This window comes from Barbus barbus, assembly GCF_936440315.1.
Source record: "Barbus barbus genome assembly, chromosome: 10".
Lineage (NCBI taxonomy): Eukaryota > Metazoa > Chordata > Actinopteri > Cypriniformes > Cyprinidae > Barbus > Barbus barbus.
In genome coordinates, this window is record NC_136738.1 from 13,688,917 (window position 1) to 13,715,534 (window position 26,618).

At 36.2% G+C, this 26,618-nt stretch overlaps 1 protein-coding gene across 1 annotated transcript in view; it reads right to left on the reverse strand.

Annotated features, from left to right (window-relative positions):
* LOC306875608 (piezo-type mechanosensitive ion channel component 2) overlaps positions 1-26,618 on the reverse strand; it is a gene marked incomplete at both ends in the record, with an annotated part of 550,584 nt that overhangs the window by 218,342 nt on the left and 305,624 nt on the right. The window contains 3 exon segments of the mRNA XM_079426295.1: positions 9,323-9,489; positions 13,071-13,139; positions 14,099-14,161. Coding sequence (XP_079282421.1) covers positions 9,323-9,489; positions 13,071-13,139; positions 14,099-14,161 — 299 coding nt within the window.

The window sequence follows — 26,618 nt, forward strand, 5'->3', positions numbered from 1 at the left end:
ACTTAAACCCACCTCCTCCCCATCTCCCCCTTTAACTTGTTTAACTTAATGTCATTCTGTTGTCATTGTTGCTTGCTCTGTTCTGGGGTTTTTTTGTGCTACTCCCCTATTCATAAAATGGGAGGGTTGCCCCTGAAGTGGCTGCTGTTTCCCTGTTTTGGCTTTCATGGAGCTCATGAAAAGGACAGGGAACTTGGAACAGAGCCATACCACCAAATGTAACTTTAGTAAATATGCAATTAAAGTTGAATTAAAGGCTTGTCTATGGTATTCTTTTTGACTTAAGAGGTCCTGACTTAAATATTGTTGCATATGAGCTGACAATGTTTTAAGCAAGTAACATAAATGGGGGTTTCTAAGTTAATTTGAAGAAAGCGCAGCTAGCACGACCCGAAGAAACATATCTGGGTCAGATAACCCCTGACAGATTTAAAACCATTGTTGAAATTCCAGAAAAGCCTTGGCCAGAACTAAGTTGATGTAAATGTACTGACAAGGACAGCAAAATAACTAATGTTAAGAAACTTTTGAATTGCAAATATAAAGTAAAAATACAAAGATAAAGAAATGCATGTAATTTCTGACAAGTTTTAAGCTGGGATAGTGTAAAGCAATAGTACGATGAAATTATGTTAAAAGTTAATAAAAATGCATTGCTACCAGTCCTGAATCCCTCAAAGTTCTCTCTCTATTCAAAGTCAGCTAAAATGCTGTTATCTGAGCCTGTGTCTTAAGTGATAAGCTATTTATAGTAAAGCACAGTGTTTCAGTCAAATTATAGACACTGAGAAGTTAAAGGACATGATACAAGGATTCAGATTTTATGCATTAAGAGGGCAATTGGTAGTTAAAAGTTTCAACTGCCCAATGCATTTAAGAAATAAGAGATTGCAAAAATAATGAATAACAATCCAAGGGCTATTGTTGAAGAAACATGGTCTTTAAAATCAAAATACAGACGCTGAGTCATAGAAGTAATGATTTTGAATAGTCAAAAATATGTATTACTGATTGTTCTATGACCAGTAACTTATCTGTATTATTTTTAGTCTCCACCATCATACAGGGCCCAATGGCTCCGACTACAGAAATAGCAGAACATTACACTGAATGGATGAGTGTGATATCTAAAGTCACTGAGTAATCTCAGCATGATGGTTTGAAGATATCCAATTGATTGTAGTGATTAAATACTGATCTGATTAACCTGTCTCAATGTTTTAACACTAGTAGATGGTGTCAATGGCTCTCATGGTTCTTGAGTGCACCTCTCCTCAGCTGCAGAAAATATCGGATTCTGGAAGAAAACTGTCTGGGATGTTGCAATGGGAAAGAGCGGTTACCAGTGTGCATAAGGTGATTTCTCAATGACGGGCAAGGTCCTGTTATGGCCAGCGGAGGACAACGAAGGCAGGGGGTCACCGCCACTGGGCACCTGCCCAGAAGTGAGGTGTTATATGTGAGATGGTAGTGGAGTTGAGCAGATGCTTGATAGGCTGAAAAGCATCGTTAAGGGGGAACTGTAAGAAGTTACAGCAATCTGCCTCAAAAATGTGAGCTCCTCCAGACCTGATCACGAGCAACCACATTCCTTGATGGCTTGTTTTTCATTCTGACAAGCGTCCACAACTTGATGCAACTATGCCAGGGGATCACACCTTGAGGGAAAGGAGCTTATTTATAAAGTCAATGGCAATGGGCTTTCAAGAACCATCTGAGACAATGTGATGACAGCCATTATTTTGAATCAGTTTCTTAATTTATATCAGTAGCACAATGTTGGTTGCTTTATTGGCAATAACTGTATAAAAAAGGTCTTAAATGCAGAGTTATGATGCATCCCTGAATCTATGAGGCTGAGATGATATTGAACTAATGCATAGTTTTTACTAATGCAGGTCCTGAGGCATGGCATAGGATAATTACAAGACAAGGTGGTGGCTAAAAATGAAGACTGCTTTTGCTGAATGAAGAGATGGTTTGGATAACAAGGTTAAGGGAATTAAGCATTTGAGGTAAAAATTATTTTAAGAACTGCTCATAGCATATTTTACTTGAAATAGTCAAAATTGGGATCTGAAATAGAAACTTTGGAACTTTGGTGAATAATTATAGTCTGTCTAAGTTAAAGTTTGGTGAGACTGTCAAAAGATAATTTGCACAGTAAGAGAGAGAGGCTGCTTGAGTGGAAGCAGGGATGGTGCTCTGCCACTCTTATCGCCTGCTAAGCAAGAGTAACCAAAACAAAGCAATGATATTAAGGCCAAAACATTCCAGTGATTTTTTTCTCAAAATAAAAATCCTTAATGAACAGGCAAACTAAGAGACTACCGTAGAGCCCTGCATTTCGGCCCGGGCCCGATGGGCCTCGACTTTTTTACGTCCCTAGGGCCGGGCTTCGGGCTAATTTTCACATCAGAATTCAGACGCGGGTCGGGCCTCTGGCCTGTTTTAGGTCTCTTCTTATTTTTATATTTTAGACGTCCATGATGAAACAAATTGCCGCCAGTGGTGTGAAGTAACGAATTACAAATACTCACGTTACTTAAGTAGTTTTTTATCAGTAATTGTACTTTTTTGAGTAGTTTAAAAATTGTGGACTTTTACTTTTACTTGAGTACATTTTAAGTGATGTATCGGTACTTTTACTCCGCTATTTTCATCCGTTTGTGGTCGTTACATGCTTATTTTAATTTTATTTTTATCCATTAATATGATTGGATAGGGAGATAGTATCTCGTGACTTTCGTCAAATCAAATTGTGCATAGAAAACTTTAATCGCCAACTGCTGTCTATCATGGCTGCTGGAAGTGCATTCCTCAAGCATCAATGCAGTCACATCTTCCTCTAATATGTTAAGGTAAATTTGGGATTTCTGCTTACTAAATGATTTGTATATATGCTTGCCTATCTACACGACCTGAAATTTGGTGTGAGGTTGCGGGTATTGCGTGCAGTGTTAACTCCCGCAAGTGCCACGTTCAGTAAATTCCCACTCACTTAAGAGCCGCGCGATTTGCGCTGCTTCATCTCTCTCACGCGCGTTCAGCTGCAGTCACTTGGATAAGTTTTTGCTTGTTGAACTTGTTGACTTTTGATGAGTTTGAGCGTGTGATGCGCGCTGTGAAAAAGTGTGTTGGAAACACTGTAAAACGATTTGCAATATCGTAGGCCTACTCAAATTGAGGACCAATATGCACATTATTGATGACCTGTGGCGTTAATACTGCATCTGTGTCAGCGCGTGATGTAATAAAACTGCAGCTCATTAATAAACTTTTTTAATTTCTTTTTTTTTTATCCATTTTATTCAATCCACCTTCATTTAGCATGTGCACTCGCGTATAAACAAATTTCAAGTTCAACACTTTTTGTTGCATTCAGTTGTGGATGCTGCTGATTCACCGAGACCGCCGCGGCTCAGCAAAGAGACATGCGTTTGTGTTTTCTTTTGAAAAAGTTTCCCCAGAAATACTTTATTGAATGCATTTTTCCTTACAAATTGTTTTATCGACATGACAATTTGAGTAATGTATATGTACATGTAATGTACATGATGCCATCCTTCTAGAACAATGTGCATTTGTTAAAATTGTAACATAAATTATCTTATTATTATATTCTTGTTTCTTTATTGCAAAACGCTAAAACTGGCACCGTTTTGGAGAGAAATGGGCTCTCATTTTAACCCATATCATGCTGTGTGATGCTGAACTATGAGTTTCTAATGGTGTTTGTATTTGCACTATTCTAAACATTAATATTTTATGTGCAACAACAGCATGCTGTCTCAGTGGCTTTACACATGATTTTAAATCTATTTTTCAAACTTTATGATTTAAATGGGTATAATTGTACTGAGAATAACTTTCCTCTTTTCTTCAACTGAATACTGTTTCCGTGCTGTTTTGATGTGTTTTAAAGAGTTGGCAGTCAAAATCAATCAAAACTGCTGGATTATAGATATTCTTCATTCTTTATGACAAACAAGATAATGTGAATTCCAAAATGTACAACGTTTTTTAAAGGTGACCCTGGACCACAAAACCATAAGTGTAATTTTTTCAAAACTGAGATCTATATATCATCTATACAAAGCTGAATAAACAATCTTTCCATTGGTGTATGGTTTGTTATGATAGGACAATATTTGGCTGAGATACAACTATTTGAAAATCTGGAATCTGAGGGAGCAAACACATCTAAATATTGAGAAAATCTCCTTTAAAGTTGTCCAAATGAAGTTCTTAGCAATGCATATTACTAATCAAAAATGAAGTTTTGATATATTTACAGTAGGAAATTTACAAAATCTTCATGGAACATGATCTTTACTTAATATCCTAATGATTTTTGGCATAAAAGAAGAATATTTTTTTTTTTACCCATACAATGTATTTTTGGCTATAGCTACAAATATACCTCAGCGACTTAAGACTGGTTTTGTGCTCCAGGGTCACACATTTATAAATTGCAGTGTAGAGCAGTTATTATGAGGGGGTAGAATCCACAGCTCAGTACTCACTACTCAATACTCATGAGTACTTTTAAATAGGCTACTCTTTTACTCTTACTCAAGTAGTTTTTTGGACAAGTACTTTTACTCTACTCAAAACTACATTTTTTGGAAGGTAATGGTACTTTTACTTGAGTATATATTTTCAGTACTCTTTCCACCACTGATTGCCGCGCTGGTGGAAACAACAGGAGACCATGCTGCCGCGACTGAGAGCGGCTCGACGGTGTTTAGTGTCTCGCAGCAGCAGTGAGCGCAAGTGTCTTCAGCGCAGCTGAAGAGTTCTGAGTTCAAATGCAAGCAATAGGCTAAAGTTTGCTGCAAAGCCCCAGCAAACATAATAACCATGAATGTGTTCGTGGGAAATAGTAAGGAGATATTTGAATGATTGAATAATAAACTAATGTTTTCTGAGTCCATGTTGCAAGGATGAAAATGCTGATCCTCACTCGCGTCTCCTCATTAGGGTCTGAGGGTCTAAAATTAAAAAAATTTAATCCTTTGTTATTCGAATGGTAAAGGTAAATATTTTAGACTTGACGGCAGAGAAACAGTGACACATTGGCTAAGTCACTAACCAAATTATCCAGAGAGAGAACCCTCACATAAAGAAAGGCTGGTGAGAAAACAAAGGAGTGAATCCTGTTTAGGTAATATGGATTAAAGTCAAAAGCTGGTTTATGTAGAACAGAGAGAAGTTAACAAAAACTTTTGGATCTGCTGGCTAACCAGTTGATGGAGGAATACAGTGACGAGTAGTTATAATGAAATGAAATACAGCAACTAAAATGAATGTTATGAACAACAAAATTGTAATAGGAGCTATGGAGTTTATGAACACCTGTCAAGTCAAATCAAATTAAGATAATTATTGTGAACACTGACAGGGCTTTTTGATAATGTACACTGTTTTACAGGAACTGATGATCTCTTTTAATGAATATTTGGCAGTTTAGATCTGAGCAATATTATTATTTGATAGGATTATGAAATCTGTCTGTTTTTCCTCATTTCAATGAATCACTGCCAAATGACAAATATGAAAGGTTTTTTAAGACTTTGATAAGGTAGCTGACCTGTAAGCATAAATGACAAGACAGTGAGGACCAAATTGACTTTTACACAAGGTCATGAGGATTTGCTTCTGAATATGCTGTCAATTTAGTCAGAGTACAGTAATATGGTAAGATAATAATTGAGAAGATGGGCATTAAAATAATAATTAGGCATTGAGTATGATTAACGTCATGATATAAAAATACATGCATGACAAGAAGTAAACAAATAAGTTGTATTTTTGAAGTTATACAGTTTGATACTTAATATGTCATTTCGACCAAATGTTGACAAGTTTAGGTTTATGTTCAGTTATTTCGAACAGTACTGTATGTAGGCTATGATGATTGCAAATGGATCTGTGGTGAAAGTAAAACTTAATTAAAGGGCTATTAAGTAAGAATTAGGAACTATTCTAGGTTTTAGTGGAAATATTGATTATATTTTTTTCTAGTTTTAAAGATAGCTTAATGTGGGTCTTACTTATTTATGGGTTATTTTAAGTTAGATTACCAGTTTGCTTTGAACCCAAACATGGTTTCTAATGGGGGAATGAATGAATGAGTGGATTTACAGTCCCTCTTCTTGCTTTATGCAATGGATTGACAATAATAGTTTTTGTAAAACCAGTCCTAGTATCTAGGTTATATACAATATCTGTATTTGGAATCTGTGAGGTGACTAAGGGTCTGGCCCACGTCAGGAATGCAATAACGGTGTTTAGCCCAGCTTCCAGAGGATAATACGTAGTGTTCTTGTTATCAGCTCATTTTCTGATATGACCAAATTAACCAAAAGACATTATAGATGTATAAGACAGGTAAAGACATTCGTCTAAGGCCATTAAGGCCACCAATACACTACGTGCTCTGTAGGATATTTAGTTCCAGTTTAGTCCTTAAAGGGAAAATCTATTTAATTATGCTTACAGGGGTTGTGAGAGGCTGTAGAATGATGGAAGAATTATTTCAGCCATTGAAGAAGTATAATCACAGGAGTTGAGAAATATGTGCCATATGTTTTTGGGTAATTTTGGCTACTTTTGTAGATGTTTTGTTACAAAATGATATTGCTATGCTACTAGCTAACAAATCCATTATCAAAATGGAATAACTACAAGACCATCACGAAAGTAAGTGTTATAGCCCCACATCGATGGTCTATAATGTCACTGTGTGGATGCATTTGAATGTGTTTCACTTGTGTTTAGAGATTATTGCCAGTAGGAAAACTACAATGCAAGAACCCCAGACGATTGATGATCTATTGTGGAAAGATTTCCAGCCTCATCAAGTTTACATGTGGCCGCAGGTATATGATGTTTTTATGGGAGACTAATGGTTTGATAGGGAAAAACAACGTCAGTTTTTAAGGCCCATTCCTTCGGTTCAAGAATTAAGAGATTTGCATTTTAAATTGAGTTTCATTGTCTTTACCATAAGATAGTCCATGCTGTTGGCCCAGAGTAGTACCCCACTGAAAAGTCTAAACAGGGTGATTGTTCTGACTTTATTAGTCTTTATTAGTACTTTATTATTAGACTTTAGTATTTTAACACTAATATGGCTGCTTCCACCAAGTATTACCCTTAGTTGAAATCCCAGTGGGCTAACGAGAAGTATATTAATGATTAATGGCAGGTTAAGTCTACTGAGGGGATTGCAGGATATGAATATTTGAACTCTGTATGGCTTCAATCGACAGGGTCACCGTTTTTGTCAGATCCTAAAGAACCCACTGCTTTAGCATTAGCGTGGATGTTTGCCTTTACGATAGGAGTGATTTTTACAGATTTGACAGATTCTGTAGAAGAATTTGTGGAAGAAGCCTGGAACGATTTTGTGGCAGCGTCAGAGGATGTGATTATGGGAGTGATGAAATATGTTTTGTACACCTTCGGAGGATTTGTAGGATGTGTTGTCTTATGCTTATTAATGTGGATGTTGGTTCGATGTTGTCTGTCCTATGTTTTTAAGTCTGTCTGCAGGACTGTGAATCCGATGGAGGAGGAGATGCAACCTTGAAGTAAGATAAGTGGTTTCTCTGTGTATGTGTGTAAGTATCTGTCTGTACAGGGAGAAGCTCAGACAGTCCAGGATAAAAGTTCCACTAACAATGTCCAGCGTATCAGATAAACCTCTTTGGAGAGACGTATTGCTTCTGACCTCTGATCACTTGTCACTAAAATAGTTGTCAGAAGATATGCTTAAATAATTTTTCATTACAGTATATGTGTTGTATCATGATGTATTGTATTTTCTGTGAACAGCTTTGAAAGAGGTAAGCTTGTTTTAAGCTGCATTGCACCCTGCACTGCAGACTGAACAGCAGAACTAGTTTTCTGTCAGGAAGACTATCGTCAAGGACGATCGACAATTAGCATACAGTTTGGATTGGCGGAATGGTACTGTTCTGGGCAAGAACTCCCTGTGCATACATGCAGCCTCGCATGGATGAGAGCAGGGAAAGCAATTATAACCCCCTTAGGGTAAACAGAACAGAACCAACATAAATGCATTGCAGATATCATTTATGTTCTATAATTTAATGTAAACATTTTAGAAATTGGTCTGATAAAAGGGGAATCAGAAGGCCGAATCCTGACTGGATGAAAGGAGGAGTTGGAGATGGAGAAGGGTAATTAGCTATTGAGCAATGTGAAAGCTGTTGATAATACTGAAGGACCTTATATATAGGTGCTGTGATAGGTGTCATATCCCTATAGGTAGACATGGGTCAGATGAGAGTCAACTGACGCAAGCTTGACTAACATGACCTGCTAGAACTAATGCTACGCTTGATATGTGTTGATAGTATTGTTGGGGAGTTGCTGGTGCTGGTGTCAGCTGAGATCGACGAATACAATACACTTTTATAAGGTAAGTAGACTGCACAGTGAGTTATAAAACATAGCAAAAATGTACTAACTTTATGACACACTAGATTTCCAGTGTTTTGTTGTTCAGTAATTTCCATCATGTATCCTTTAATAATAAAATATGTACCTTATGATTGAAAAATACTTAGGCCGATAATATAATAGCAATGTATTATTATAAAAACTGTATCTTCTTGCTAAATAAGATTGTTGTTTAGCATAGTAGGTCATACCATGTAATATTAAAATAGGTACCCCTTAGTTTCAATATACTTATAGTATAAATACTTTGTAATTTTCCAGGTTGTTACAAACTTCACATAAAAATACCCCTATACCTACATTGAGGTACTGTATATAGGTTCACTATAATTAAAAAAAAGTTATGCTGCTAATTCTGTTTAATTAGGCTGTAAACTGCGGGTTGCAATCTAAAGCCTTACCAAATATTCATACCAAAATCAACAAAACTTCAGTTTTCATTTCAAGGGAAATTTAAGGCAGGTGTGAGGAATATCTGAATGCTACGCAAATGCTTTTTTAATGTGAAGTACCTTTGGTATTTAGCTTTGAGGTGACAAAAATGAGCAATGTCTTACAGTAATCTTCAGTGATTTTTGACTAATATAAACAGTGCTTATGAATACAATTTAATAACCAAACTTAGCAATCGTAATGAAGTTAAAGTTGAATGAATGAACGAACGAACGAACATACGAACAAACAAATAAATACATACATACATACATACAATGTAAGATGCGGTTCAAGGTAAGATGATTATTATTATATTATTATTATCTAAATAATCTTCAAAATCATTGTAGGCAAGCAATGGAATAAAATATTACTGGCGGAATACTAACTTCACCTTGTTTTGTTGTATGCTCAGTAGAGTTTTCTCAAAGAGAAGCACTTTAGAGATATCCAAGCTGTCTTTACAGAGTTTCTTCAGACCAGATATTACATCCTCAGTAAGAAGGATTAGAAAAACCCAGAAGAATTTCAGAATGTCAAGTGTTCGTTTAAGTATGTGCTCTACAAGAAAAGGAGAGAAAACATTTAAATTAAATAAAACAAATATCAACAATTAAATGAATAAATGCATGTGTGTTGATTAAAAAAAATAAAATGTTTCATAATCTGCAACATGCACTAATCTGCCTATAGTCAAGTTTTATAAATTATTTGAAACAAAAGAAAAAAGATTAAAAGGGATCATGACATGAAGAATACAATTTTACTACTATACTGTACTATACAAAAATAGTACTTATTTGAGAATTTTTCAAAATTTAAAACAAGTCAATACAGAAAGCAGCCAAAATGTTGGAAAATAATGTTTTAAATGTTAAATTTACACAAACAACAACAAAACTTATTAACACTTTGATGCACAACATGGGTCTAAAGTGACCAGGCTGAGTTTATTTTTTCTATATCATTGCAAGAAATTAATTTAATCATCAGAATTCCAGGAATTCCTCAATTAACTTGTTTTCTATCATTTATTACTCCAGAAAGTCTTTAAATAGGTTGTTTTTGCCTTCCACAAATCATTTAGTTCATTTTTTCTTCCTTACTTTATAAAAAAACACAGCTTTTGCATTTCTACATCAATTTTACACACATGGGTCTAAAATGATCCGTATCATTTCCTATGTTATTTCAATCATGCCTGAGTGATTCTTTGCTGAATCTTTGAAAGAAATGCATTTAATCATTTACCATTCCAGGTATTCATTAAATATCTTGTTTGTGATTTCCACAAATCATTATGTTTAGTTTTCCATTCTTCACTTTATAAAAAAACAAACAAAAAAAAAAAAAACAGTTTTTGTATTTCTATATACATTTTAAACACATGGATCAAAAATGACCCATATAGAAACCTTTGATATTTGCTATTTTTTTTTGCCAGTTGGAACATATTTACTACAGAGAACTATACACCTGCCCCATATTTCACAGCTCAACATGGCTGCTTTTGTATAATTGATGCATTTAGTATTATTTATTTATTTATTATTACCACAGAAAATATTTGATATACCGTGGAAGATAATTGGGCATACCATTTGAATGTTAGGCTAAGGTTACCTTGACCTTGAAATCTATTACTAGTGAGACAGAGAAACATGTATCAGTAACATAAGTCGGTGCTATTGGTCACCCTTTATGTCTGTCAGTGTTCCTGAAAAGTTATGGTTTTGGACATTCAAGGTTTCTGTCTGACAAAGACAATATATAATCAGTATATACATGGTCAACTGCTTGTTGTGCACTCTTTATCTAGAGTGTTAGTATGGATGATCCCAGACATTCTAGATTAACGTATTATGGTTGGAAGCCATATCACCCTGCAGCCCAAGACTGGTTACCCACTGAAGCTAAGCAGGGTTGAGCCTGGTCAGTACCTGGATGGGAGTCCTCCTGGGAAAACTAGGTTGCTGCTGGAAGAGGTGCTAGTGAGGCCAGCAGGGGGTGCTCACCCTGCAGTCTACGTGGGTCCTAATGCCCCAATATAGTGATGGGGACACTATACATTCAAAAGCACCGTCTTTTGGATGAGACGTTAAACTGAGGTCCTGACTCTCTGTGGTTATTAAAAATCCCAGGATGTCCTTCAAAAAAGAATAGGGGTGTAACCCCGGCCAGTGTTCCAACTATACCGTGAACTTTGGGGGAGCCCACCCTTTTTTTTTTTTTTTTTTTATTACGGGGGGAGGTGTGGGGGGTTGTTCGTGTGCTTGCGCTTGTACTTACAATGACTTCTTGCATCGTGCTATTAAACTGCCTTGTGTTCTTTTTGCCATGGGGGCTATATGATGCTATATGATGCTAACTGTTGAATGGATTTCAAGGACTGCGCGCACAGATCTACGGCCAGTGTTGAATCCAACGTTTATATTTTTCTACGAATCTTTGAGTTAAAGTTCTAAACATGAGTGGAATGAATTTGCACCGCAGCGCCTCCACACCTTGATGCTCAATATGGCTGCTGTCGCATTATCCAGGTGGATGCTGCACATTGGTGATGGATGAGGAGACTCCCCCCTTCCACATAAAGCGTTTTGAGTACCCAGAAAAGTGCTATATAAATGTAACAAATTATTATTATTATTATTATTTAAATTCTTAATCCTGATTCAGAGTCTGAAATATCTGATGCTGATGACCTAGAGTATGTGCCACAGGGTCAATCTGGAGTTGTGGGTGTAAATCCAGCTCTTCTAGATGAAGAAGACTCTGTGATGTCATTAAAGACTTGTCTGATGAGTCCTCTAAAGAGGAAACTCAGACCCAGTCCAATAGATTGAGTAAAAATGATTTGCACCTACTCATATAAGCAGAGAACACGGAGGTGACCCATGTGCCGCAATGTGCTGGTTGTTACACCCTCAGTGCCTACACACCAGGGGTGGCCAATGTTGGTCCTGGAGAGCCACAGTCATTGCAGAGTTCAGCTCCAGCTCTAATCAAACACACCTGAACAAGCTAATCAAGTCTAATGGTCACTAGAAAGCTAGAGGCAGGTGAGTTTTTTTTATCAAGGTTGAAGCAAAACTCTGCAGGACTGTGGCTCTCCAGGACCGATTTCGGCCACCCCTGGCCAACACCAACTTCACTGCACAACACCCTGATTACATGGGTGGTGTGACCAATGTATGACAGCTATTCATCAAGGAGCTGGCCAAAGAGCTTGTCATGCCACATGTGAAGAGGTGTTTGGAGGGCACACCCCACCTTCAAAATATTATTACAGAGGCAATGGGAAGATGTGGAATAAAAAACAAAACAAAAAACACAGTCACCACCCGGCCAGAGCACCCGGCCAGAGGCATACATCAGGCAGGAGGGTCAATCGAAGAGGAAAAGGTGAAGAATCTGCCCAGCTGCCAAAGACAGACAAGTCTTGGTGTTCAGTGTCAGGCCTGTGTGCAAGGATCATGAACCTGTAGTTGTCATTTATGAGGCATGTAAACACTGAGATGGCAATTTGAGATGGCATTGTACCTGTGTGATTTTATTTTATTTTGTTTTGTTTTATTTTCATCTATTCGGTCACATTCACTATAGTTGCACTACAGACAGTTCAATTTCAGTGTTATCTGTTGTTATCTGTTATAAGTATGAGTATGTGTGACAAAATAAACATATTCAAAGTGTTAAATGTGTTGGTCTAAATAACTGCTAAAATAATTATTTTAACAAAATGTCTTTATTATTTTGTTTTTTCATGCTTGCATAGATGGGCCATTTTTTACACGTGTGTAAACTTGATGTAGTAGAGTATATAGCATATATATTAATTTGTGGTCATTGTAAAAGGATATTTTCAGTATTCATGGATCATGGAATTTATAGATCAGCGAATATTAAATGCTGAAATAAAATTATTTCAAAAGATACATCAAAGAAACAAATCCCAGTGAATTATGAAATAACATAGGAAATTAATACGGGTCATTTTAGACCCATGTTGTGCATTAGAAGGGGTTTTCATAGCTTGTGCATCATAAAGGCAAGTAATTATTCCTTTATCTTAGTCTCAGTGAAGTTTTCTTTTATGGTCTGTAATTAATATTGGAGGATATTACATTTGTCAACACCTTTACCTTTTTCTTCCTCTTCTTTTTGACTCAACTCCTCCTGCTGCTCCTCACCAGACTCCTCTTTCTCCATGCCTACGATATAACAATAGACAGTTAATTAGCATGCATTTATGTGCCTTTATGGATTTTTCCATAATAAAACCCATCTCAGCACCCTACCTATTTGTTAAATATATTAAATATTCTGTAGGATAGCACCACAATTGAATATGTAACACTGCAGCTGTGCAAGGCAGAAAAATGGGGATGTTTCATTTGATCAAAAATCTGGACAATTCAACTTAAATAGGCCAAAATAAAATGGCACCAGCTTCCTAAAGAAAGATATTTATGGTCTGCCCTGTCTTATAGGTTGACTTATATAAATTACAATAGGACTATGCAAAGCACTTATTTATTTCCATAAGATTTGTAACTATATTGCCGCTGCATCTCTATCTTTGAGAAAGGTTTGTCATTTTTGTCATTCTTGTTGCTTCATGAACTGCCAGCAGCTTATCCAGCTTGTCTCCAATTTAAAATAAATTCTGTTGTTTTCATTACAAAAAAGGGACCTCGCTAGTTTCATCTAAATGGTGTGGTATTAATGCTTAATTTTTATGATCTTAACTGATGTTTCTGAATTTCAGGAAGATCAGTATTGCTGCTTCCAAGCCATCCAGGAGAGATAGCTTTGTGTTCTTCTTCTTTTTTTTTCTATGTACAAAATTATATGATCTCTAAAAACTGCATCAAACTGAACAGAAAGCCCTATCTAAGAACACTGAAGCATGCAAATTCCAACCTGGATGCCCCTTTGTGGCACCTGCTACCCGCAGACATAAAAACACTGGTGCATGAGCCAAACGTCTCGGTTACGTATGTAACCCTCGTTTCCTGAAGGAGGGAATGGATACTGCCCCTTCCAGTGTCCTGTGGAAGCCTCCTGCATCCCTTCTTTTTGGCGTAGGTCGGGGCTTATCACAGGAAGACCAGTTACTGTTGCTATGGCACTACCCACTCAGTAAGACTGGATAACACTGGGAACGTACCCGTTCCACTTGGAACAGGAACGCTGCGGAAGCCACATCCTTCCTGAAGGAGGTTCAGAAGCACTTACACATATGAACAACCGTTTAGGTGCATATGGAAGATTAGAGGTGAATGTAAACATCTTGGAAAATAGCAGAAGGTTTGCCGGGGAACAGACTCTGGAGTTATACCGTGGAATTTAAACATATGGGATCCATTTAGGTATCTACATATGGAACCCAGCCCTCTACCGGTTCTCATGGATTCATCGAGTGAGGGCCTGGCGCCAGACGCTCTGCCACGTCTGGCTGCCAAGGGGACGGAGGAGCTCGACAGGGTCTACAGTACGGACACTCTGGAGTGGTTTTAGTAAGCCGACCTGAAGCCGGGGCCTCACAGTGCTTCTACCCGTTTGAGGTGAGAACACAGGAGGATACCGGCTCCTCACGAAGGCCATATAATATAGCGAACGTGTTGGGGGTCGCCCAGCCTGCAGCTCTACAAATATCCGCCAACGAGGCGCCACGAGCCAGCGCCCAGGAGGATGCAACACTTCTAGTAGAGTGAGCTCTCAACCTGAATGGCCAGGGAACACCCTGTGCCTGATAAGCCAGGGTGATGGCATCCACTATCCAGTGGGCCATCCTCTGCTTAGAGACAGCATTCCCTTCTGCCGGCCTCTGTGACAGATAAAGAGCTGGTCTGAGGTTGTGTCCTGTCTACGTAGCATCTCAATGCTCAGACTGGACAAGCAAAGCTAGTGCTGGGTCTGCCTCCTCTGGGGGCAGCGCTTGAAGGTTCACCACCTGGTCCCTGAAGGGAGTAGTGGGAACCTTGGGCACATAGCCAGGCCGGGGCCTCAGGATTACCTGGGAGTCAGCCGGCCCAAACTCTAGGCATGAATCGTCGACTGAAAACGTGTGCAGATTCCCTACCCTTTTGATGGAGGCCAGTGCAAGCGGGAGTTTTCATTGATAGAAACTTCACCTCGACTGTCTGCAAAGGCTGAAATGGGCCCTGCTGTAGTGCTCTGAGCACTAGAGACAGGTCCCAAGAGTGTATAGAGGGGGGCCATGGAGGATTTAACCCTCTCGCCCCCCCTAAGGAACCTGATGACCAGGTCACGCTTCCCTACCGACTTCCATTCCACAGGGTCGTGGTTGGCAGCAATCGCAGCCACATAGACTTTAAGGGTGGAGGGAAACAGCCTTCGCTCCAACACTTGCTGCAGAAAGGACAGCACAACTCTGATCGAGCATTTCTGGGGGTCTTCTCCATGAGAAGCATTTCCGGTAACATGGCGACAGGTGAACACGGCATTGTGATTTCGGTTTTGGCGTTTGTTATTGTTTGTAATTTGTGCCCATCAAGCGTCACTTTCTCTGATAATAAGCGATGATTTAATGTTTTATCTGAAGAAAGATGCAACGTGGTCTCTATTGGCTACGAGCGGAATATTATCTTTTCCCTATTACGTTTACAATCATCCAGGCCCTCGGTCTCAAAACACCACTCCAACGCTGGAAAATTAGTTATCATCCTATGCCTGTTATTGTCAGGCGACATTCACCCTTGTCCAGGTCCTAATGGGGAAGTTTGTCCCAGATTCAACAAAGATTGAGTTTTGGATTCCGGATCGTACTTGGCTGAACGGAACTCAGCTGTTGTACAGGTACGAGTGTCATGCAGTGACAGGGCTCCAAATATTAACAGCATGGCTAATAATATATCCCACTTTTTCATGGATGATGGCATGATCGTGATAGTTTGGAGAGGACAGTTTGCCAGGAAGGACGTGTCGTGGATCAGAAGGGCGCCGAGCACGATGAGAGCTTAGTCGATGAAGAGGTTCTGTCAATTTGTTTGGGGACTATTTTAACACAAAAAGTTTACATTTTATGCACTTAAATATAAGGAGTTTGTTACCTAAGATCGATTAAATAAGGTGCTTACTTAAGAATTGTAAAGTGGGGATTTTTTGCTTAACAGAAACATGGCTAGATTCGTCTGTAACTAATAATGAAATAAAAGTAGATAATTATAATGTTATTAGGGAGGATCGAAATAGACAAGGTGTTTGTATTTTTGTTAGATCGGATATTAATTTAAATGTGTTAGACATTAATGTGGAGCAGGAGTTATTGTTCTTGGATTTATTGTTGCCTGCGACTAAGCCTATACTGTTTGGAGTTTGTTATCGTCCACACAGTCAAAATCATTTTTATAAGGGACTTGAGTTTGTTCTGAACAATAATAACGATGATTTGGCAAAATAAGGTAAGAGAGAGATGTTAGGGCACCTTGTGGTCAAATATTTTATTTATTGCCCCCTCATAAAAATTAATAAATAAATATCAGAGGCGATCTTTAACACAACAGCAAACAGCAGTAGTCGAAAACTACATTGTAGTCTATAATTACATTAAAGTTAGCAAATTCTAACAAGTTAGAAAAGTTAAACAAAATAAAAAGAACCAAGCATCTCGCGCTGATCCAGCCGATCTGTGCACACTCCACGCTATCAAAACTCAGAATGGCAACATCCGGTCCCAGTCAAACCACACCTACTGCCAGCCCCTAACACAGGTGGAGAGACCAACGCGGATATTTAAATGTTAAAAGAATTAAACATGCTTTAACATTAGAATGAAAGCTATTTTTAATAAATTTTTTAGCATTTCTTAATTAATGAAACCATTCAGCATCCATCCTAAAGCTTTTCACTTTAAAATTAGGTTACACAAGTTTTCTTCTAAAGCAACACCCACAGGAAAAATGTTGTTTGTTTTGTTTTTAGTTATTCACACTTGATTTAGTAATACCTTCATTTACTCGTTGATATTTGACAAGCTTTCTTCTAAACATTCACATCTAACCCACAGGAAAATGTTGTTTTATTTTAGTTTAGTTTAGTTAGTCGCACTTAATTCCTTTATTTACTCTTTGATTTTTGTCAATCTCGCAGTATGGTATAACATTTAAAACGTATATGCACATATGTGTGTACAAACTGGAATGAAAGCAAATGTCTTGGCGGGGTCATTGGATTTTCAGCCGTAATTAGACTCCTAAACATTTTACAACATCTTACGAAATGTAAATATTTCATCTCATGCAGTGCGACGAAATGAGAAAAGGCCTCTGAGTGTCTGGACATATGATTACTGAACCGTCCGTATCAGATAAAGTGGTCCATTGTAAAACATCTAAAGTTTCTGGGGATGCGACTCATTTGCAATCTAATGAGTTTTTGAGGGAATCTGGCATCGTAAACTTTGTTAATACGTTAGGTAAAAACTTCATTGATCAAAACAGATCATCTTCCTAAGATGGTCAGCGATCAAAGGATATCTATGTTAACCATTTTATGACACACACCTGCGAGTGTGAACTCTGTCAAAGGTTTAGGCAGGAGTTCACTGACTGGTCAAAGGATGCGTGCCCTATTGAAACGTTTTATGACACATCTGGTGAAGTTAGGTAAAGTTGAGAATTGAGTATTTATAATGAATTTATAATCTATTTGAAAGTGGCTTTAAACTGATGTTCAGGATGAGATGAGATAGATAAAGGAGTTGATAACCACAAACTTAAATAAATAGGGAGGGTCAAGGTGATTGTTTTAATAAGATGGTCTGCTGTTTTATTTCTTTTTTCACTCATATATTTTTCAACCCTTAACACAAACATACACTGCAAATGCAAACGCACACACACACACACACACAACACATGCACAAAAATAAACAAACCTACAGTTAAATATTTAGACTTTTATAATGTGTCATACAAACCTTTTACAAATAAAAACTTTTAGAATCACACCGGGTATCTCTACAAGACGAAAAGCAGCATAATTAAACAACGATATAACTATTGTTTTAACAAATACGTTTTTAGATCTTTCAAACCTAAAACCATGATGAGGATTAGAAGCAGTCAAACCATCCTCTGATGAATACAGAGATTTTTTGTTTTCAACAAAAGTAATTCCTAAACAAGGTGGTACAAATGTCTCAGTGTCTTTACAACAGATTAGACTTTCTTTCTCACTTTAAAATTGTAATATTAACCGTGTGTTTAAATGCAGCATGTTTATTTTTCACAGTATAATTTTTACTGATTAAAATAAAAATAGCTGATTTATATAGGTTTATTTTATAAAAAAAATTTTTATTTTATACTAAGAATTGATCAAATAATTGACAGAGGAAATAATTCAAATAATCGATAAGTCCAACTTATCAACCCCGCCTGATGCGTCTGACGGTTTGTGACAAATATCTTACTAATACAGACATGTTAAGATGTTAAGCATGTGTAAAACATGTGTAAAGTTCAATATTACTGTTAAAAATAGTATAATAAAACAAACACTCACATAAAAACAAACACACACACACACACACACACACACAAACCCTATACAGTTAAACATTTAGACTTTTATGATGTCTCATAAAAACCTTTTACAAATAAAAAACTTCTTAGAATCACACTTGGTATCTCTACAAGAGGATTAAAAGCAGCATGATTAAACAATGATATGACTTTTGTTTTAACAAATAGGTTTATAGATCTTTCAAACCTAAAACCATGATCCTCTAAAGCAATGATTAGAAGCAGGCAAATAATCCTCTGATTAACGCAAGACACTTACAGATATTTTTCTTTATGAATTTGACCTATATTAGACTGAAAATTAGTTGTCATAAGGTTGTTTGCAACAAAAGTAATTATATAATGTGCCACAAATGTCTCACAGAATCTTTACAACAGATTAGACTTTCTTTCTCACTTTAAAAATGGTATTATTAAGCGCGGGGGGTTAAATGTAGCATTGTTTCACAGTATAATGTTTTATTTTATTAAAATAAAAACAACTGGACTGTATAGGTTTTTTTGACTAAGATTTGATCAAATAACTGATGTAAGAAACATGCAAATATTTGATAAGTCCATTTTATCACACCACAAACTGACGTGTCTGATTGTTTGTGATGACATAAATATCTTACTGATACAGATGTGTTAAGGTGTTAAGTATCTGTAAAAATAGTTAAAAAAGTCATCTTTGTAGCTTTCATGTAGGATTTGTGTCCATGCTCAAGTTGTTTTTGCGTAACAGAATCCTGAGACATATGAAAATAGAATGTGTGAAAGGACTTTCTCTTTAAGATATTTGTAACGACAGACTAGAAGCTTTAACTGAGTGTATGCATTTCTCTTGTATATGTATACAGTAACCAGTGAGTACATGAACCGGTATAAATACATAACCTCATAAATTCAGCATGATTCTATCATATTAATCAATAATAAAAAATGAAAAAAGATTAAATTAATATAACATATCTGACTTTCTCTTCAAAAGACAATAAACTTTCTTACGGCTTTTTAAATGTGTTGAATGACCGGTTTTGGGGGAAAACCATATAGTGTATTGTTTCTAAGTTAGGACGCTTGTAGTTAATAACATCTTTAACTAAAACATTTTTTATTCAAACTCTCTCATGCACCCACAAATTGCCAACAACATTCTTAACTTTGTTCTATCACTCAGCTGTAGCTGAAACCCTATAACGGTGTTATTTTATGCATTATTGCAACTATAGATGCTGAAAGAGCTCATTAATCTGTTTAACTCTAAAAATGTGAACAATATCACTTAAGACTAGGCACGCTAATAAAACAAGTCTGGAACTGAGCTAGAAAATGATGTCTCTGAATTCAATAATGAAATCCCTTTAACTGAAAATTGAGTGTTTAATCTTATCATTATACATTACTGACACTCTATCCTATAATTTTATACTGTTAAGCGCTTTGACACAATCTGTGTTGTTAAAAGCGCTATATAAATAAAGTTGACTTGACTTGACTTGGAACCAATTTGAAGCATTCTATTAACAAGTACAACCGCTGTAGAAAATGTATTATAGCACCGCAGTAAAACTCTGGATGTGTGATCGACCAACTCCTCAGATGTTCAACATATTATTACAAGTCCCTGCTTATAGTTTATGATGAAACTAGAAAAATATAAGAACGCGCAACCAATCCTAATGCTATTTCACAAAATAACGCAACAACAGGTGGTCCATTTCGATATATACATGTCAAGTCTGTTTTAACGTAAAGTATTCTTCTTATATATATATTTGTTTAAGCTAAATACGTTTTAACAATTATTTTTGTTTTTGTTTTTACAAAGATGTTAAATTGGACGCGCGTAACTAATACCTCATTCAAATGTTGCTGACCTTTCAGGTCAGCGAACTACAATACCCAGCATACATCTCAGACTACAAATATGGCTGTCACGGATCCATATCCCAAAATGGTCATACGTGACCGTTCTCTAAATTGTCGGACTTCTGATTATACGCACGCTCAGATGCCCTATATAAAAAGACTCGCATTTCCACACTTTTTTGCGAAGTATACGCCTTTTCCGCGTTGTGATTTTACAAACCTTTTTTGCGATCTCAGTTAGTGACGCGAAGGCCGATTCATTTCCGCAAATCGATTCTTTCCCACAGTTTGATTCAACTAACCGGTTCAAAGAACCGATTCATTGTCTCCTTAAGTCGTCTCGCAGCGATGTCAGTGTACATCTCTTTTCTAACAACTCGGGGTCGTTTTATATCAGCGAAACATTCAAACAGTGTTGGGGAAGCTACTCTGAAACTGTAGTTTGACAAGCTACAAGCTACTCGTAAGTTAAAGTAGTTAAACTACAGTCAAGCTACCCTTTTGGAAAAGTAGTTAGCTACACTACAAGTTACTATCAAAAAGTAGCTAGCTACATTGAAACTACTTTAGATTTTTTTGAACAACGTATATTATAAATAACTGAATAAGTGTCTGAGGAATGTTTTAAGTAAAATATTTAGTGTTTAAAACAATGCAATACAATTATGATTTCAAAGAGTGTTTTATTACACACAACACTCAAATATCTCAGACTGTTACAAAAAGTGTAACCTTTACTTGTCGTTTCTTTGAGAGACATGAACTTGGACAAATAAGGCCATGGGTAATTAACGTTAGTTGTTTCTCCATCCTCCAAATCTGCCGCCACGTCTTGCTCCATCATGGATAATATGGGTGTGTCAACCCACTTCTGTACGTCAGTGAACCGTTAGCCGCAAGATGCGTGATTAAACAACAGGTGGCAGTAATGGCAAAAAATGAGTTTGTAATCTAACAAGAAGAATATCCTTGCATCGCGCTGATTCGCGTAGGCTCGACAAAACGCAATGTAGCTTTTGTTCGCGCTACACCGCTACTTGCTGCAAAAAGTAGTTAGCTACTGGAAAAGCTACACTGTTTAAAAAGCAACTGAGCTACTGCCAAGCTACTGAAAAATGTAGTTAAGTTAGTAGCGTCGCTACTTGTAGTTATCTACTCCCCAACACTGCATTCAAATAAATTTAACCATGTGAACGTGTATTGTCTTTTGTTAATTTATCCTACGTTTGTGGTTGCGGTTTCATTCATTGATCCTTCGTGTCGGATACGAGTCACGACAGACCAATATCGAGCAGCCTACACACAAACATGGATATGTTCTACATGTCTAAAGTATGTAGAAAGAATAAACTGGTCTTATAAACTCAGTGATTTGGCTTAACAACTTTCAAATATAATCTGCACGAGCGATACACTCTTAAAATCGATAGTGCACAAAATGTGTGTAAAAGGACGGATAACATATTAACGTGATGTTTCGGTTCATTTCTTACACAACCGCACGTTACTTAACATTTTATTCAGTTTTAATATGAAAGATAATAGTCTGTTAACAATTTAGACTCTTTTATTATGAAATCGCACAAAGAACCACTGAAGTACGCACTGTTTGTTAACACGGAATTAATTGAAATAATAGCCTACTAGGAGCTTATTTAACCGCTTTATTTACAGCATGCTGAATGTAATACAGTTAAACAGAAACATTAAAAAATTTCAAACTAACATTTGTTAAACAACCACTTCAATACATTCCTCTTATGAAAATGGTTAAAATAGAATACTGTCAAACAGAACGTCGTCTGTAATTTCCCGACGTGTAAATTACCAATAAGTTCTCAAAGAGAAACATACTTATATCGAGCTTGAAAATATGTTCAAAACACATGAATATCCATCACGCATATAGTTTGTGCATCGATCTAACACATTCTGTTCACCTTAAAACGATACATTCAATCAAAAACCTGACCAAAAGACAGACAGACAGACAGACAAAAACTCAACGATAGCTGAGATGGATCGGGAGGGAGGGAGGTAAAAATTGTTATTCTTTGCCACGATAACATACAGAGTCCGAGAAATCTGATACCCTTACTGCAGATTTTTCTCGATATTCTTTATTCTAGTTGTTATTTTACCTTTTATTCTATCATAAACCTGCAAGAGTTAAATAAAATTCCTTAATTTTTAACATTTTAACAAATTCTCTAAGTGAAAAAATTAAATCAGGTGTTTTACGTTCAGATTTGTCTGATCGTTTTCCGATATTGCATTATTCTGTAATTAGGGTTAACAGGGTTAAATTCTCAAAAGAAATACAACAACAATTAAATGACAGTCCTACTACATGACGCTGCTTAAGACTAAACAAATTATATTTCTTTTAGACCATCTTTCTGGTCTGTCTAAGATTTGTGCGTTAACAAGATAAACCGAGCGTGAAAAGCAGGTGTTTGTGTCTTTCTGTTAACTACATACAACTATTTCCCTTCAAACTTTTCTAACTATTACGCTTGAAGCTATGCATTTCACAGTACATACACAGATACGCGTTTCTTTTGTGTATGTCTCTAAACAATAGTTAGGTAAACAACTTACAGTTGATACATCATTTTAAGCGAAAGGTGGGACGATTTTTTCTGTTTCTCTGACTTCATAAAAATGTCTTGATTTAAAACATTTAAATTTAACAATTTACGCGGTACAGATAGCACGTTTTTTGTTTGTTTGTATGCTATCAATTTAATGATATTTAATAAGAAACAATCTTGTATCTTACTCTGATGCAATAATGTAATGTAAATGTCTCAAATGAAGACGCAATATTTTATTGAATCAAACAAATTAGCAGAAATATCAACTTATATGAACAGCAAAAACTAGCAGGCGTAAGGCCTAACAATTACAATTAGGTGGGGGGAAAATAAGATAAGGATGGTGAAATCGCAGTAAATAAATTCAGACAGAAAGAGCTCACAAAGTCATGGAAACTTAAAAATGGTTCTGGTTTCAAAGCTTAACGCTATGAAAAACTTTGCTGTTTATATCTCACAACGGCATGAGGGGACCTAGAACAGTAGCGCCGTTAAACATGTAGGTAGATGAAAAATGTTAAATATAAACTAGCATGCAGCTCTGATGTGACTTATCTCAGCAATAAACAGTGACATTTGCTAACTAACTATTGACCTCCCTCTCGATCCATCTCAGCTATCGTTGAGGTTTTGTCTGTCTGTCTGTCTTTTGGTCAGATTTTTTACTGAATGTATCGTTTTAAGGCGAACAGAATGCGTTAGATCGATGCATGAACTATATGTGTGATGGATATTCATGTGTTTTGAACATATTTTCAAGCTCGGTGTAAGTATGTTTCTCTTTGAGAACTTATTGCTAATTTACAAGTCGGGAACTTGCAGATGACATTCTGTTTGACAGTATTCTATTTTAACAGTTTTCATAAGAGGAATGCATTGAAGCGGTTGTTTAACAAGTTTGAAATGTTTTAATGTTTCTGTTTAACTGTATTACATTCAGCATGCTGTAAATAAATCGGTTGAATAAGCTCGTAGTAGACTATTATTTCAGTTAATTCTGTGTTAACAAACAGTGCGTACTTCAGTGGTTCTTTGTGCGATTTCATAATAAAAGCGTCTAAATTGTTAACAGGCTATTATCTTTTATATTAAAATTTAATAAAAAAGTTAAGTAACGCGCGGTTGTGTAAGACACGAACAAAACCTCCCGTAAATATGTTATCCGTCCTTTTACACACATTTTGTGCGCTATCGATTTTAAGAGCGTATCGCTCGTGCAGATTATATTTTAAAGTTGTTAAGCCAAATCACTGAGTTTATAAAACCGGTTTATTCTTTCTATAGGCTTATATTTTAGACAAGTAGAACATATCCGCGTTTATGTGTAGGCTGCTCGATATTGGTCGGTCGTGACTCGTATCCGACATGAAGGATCAATGAATGAAACAGCGACCACAAACGTTGGATAAATGAATAAAAGATGATATGCGTTCACACGGTTAAATTTAAATGTTTTGCTGATATAAAACGACCCTGAGTTGTTAGAAAAGACATGTACACTGACATCGCTGCGAGACGATTTAAGGAGACGATGAATCGGTTCTTTGAACCGGTTCGTTGAACCGAACTGTGGGAAAGAATCGATTTGCGGAAATGAATTGGCCTTCGCGTTACTAAAGGGTTTGTAACATCACAATGCGGAAGAAGCGTATAAAATGTATTAACATTTAGATCTGTGTGTGTTTGTTTTTATGTGAGTGTTTGTTTTATTATACTATTTTTAACAGTAATATTGAACATGTTTTACACATGCTTAACATCTTAACATGTCTGTATTATATTATAAGATATTTGTCACAAACCGTCAGACACATCAGTGATAAATTGGATTTATTGATTATTTGAATTATTTTCTCTGTCAATTATTTGATCAATTCTTAGTAAAATAAACTTATATAGACCAGTTATTTTTATTTGAATAAATAAAACAGTATACTGTGAAAAATAAACATACTGCATTTAAACACACGGTTAATGTTACAATTTTAAAGTGAGAAAGAAAGTCTAATCTGTTCTAAAGACTCTGAGACATTTGTATCACCTTGTTTAGGGATTACATTTGTTGCAAACAAAAAATCTCTGTATTCATCAGAGGATGGTTTGACTGCTTTGAAAGATCTAAAAACGTATTTGTTAAAACAATAGTATATCGTTGTTTAATTATCCTGCTTTTCGTCTTGTAGAGATACCCGGTGTGATTCTAAAAGTTTTTATTTGTAAAAGGTTTGTATGACACATTATAAAAGTCTAAATATTTAACTGTAGGGTTGTTTATTTTTGTGCATGCATTGAGTGTTTGTGTGTGTGTGTGTGTGTGTGTGTGTGTTTGCATTTGCAGTGTATGTTTGTGTTAAGGGTTGAAAAATATATGAGTGAAAAAAGAAATAACAAAACTAAGTAAAATGAACTAAATTAAACAGCATTTTCCTACAGCAGACCATCTTATTAAAACAATCACCTTGACCCTCCCTATTTATTTAAGTTTGTGGTTATCAACTTCTTTATCTATCTCATCTCATCCTGAACATCAGTTTAAAGCCACATTCGAATAGATTATAAATTCATTATAAATACTCAATTCTCAACTTTACCTTACTTAACCAGATGTGTCATAAAAAAGGTTGAATAGGGCACGCATCCATTGACCAGTCAGTGAACTCCTGCCTAAACCTTTGACAGAGTTCACACTCGCAGGTGTGTGTCATAAAATCAGGTTTTGATCAATTAAGTTTTTACCTAACGTTCTAATAAAGTTTACGATGATAGATCCCTTCAAAAACTCATTAAATTGCAATCCCCAGAAACTTTAGATGTTTTACAATGGACCTCTTGATCTGATACTGACGGTTCAGTAATCATACGTCCAGACACTCAGCGCCTTTTCTCATTTTTACATTTTGTAAGATGTTGTAAAACGTTTAGGCGTCTAATTACGGCTGAAAATCCAAAGACCCCACCAAAACATTTGCTTTCATTCCAATTTTGTACACACATATGTGTATATACGTTTTAAATGTTATACCACACCACGAGATTGACAAAAATCAAAGAGTAAATAAAGGAATTAAGTGCGAATAACTAAACTAAACTAAAATAAAACAATATTTTCCTGTGGGTTAGATGTGAATTTTTAGAAGAAAGCTTGTCAAATATCAAAGAGTAAATGAAGGTATTACTAAATTAAGTGTGAATAACTAAAAACAAAACAAACAACATTTTTGCTGTGGGTGTTGGTTTAGAAGAAAACTTGTGTAACCTAATTTTAAAGTGAAAAGCTTTAGGATGGATGCTGAATGGTTTCATTAATTAAGAAATGGTAAAGATTTATTAAAAATAGCTTTTGTTCTAATGTTAAAACATGTTTAATTCTTTTAACATTTAAATCTTAAATCCTGTGTTAGGGGCTGGCAATAGGTGTGGCTTGACTGGGACCGGATGTTACCATTCTGAGTTTTGACAGCGCGGAGCGTGCATGGATCTGCTGGATCAGCACGAGATGCTCGTTTCTTTTTATTTTGTTTAACTTTTCTAACTTGTGACAAACGCTAGCTAACTTTACTGTAATGATAGACTACAACATAGCTTTTGACTACTGCTGTTTGCTGTTGTGTTAACGATCACCTCTGATATTAATTTATTTATTTTTAGATCGCGGCTAGATGCGTGGTTCTTTTTCCCTTCTTTTCTT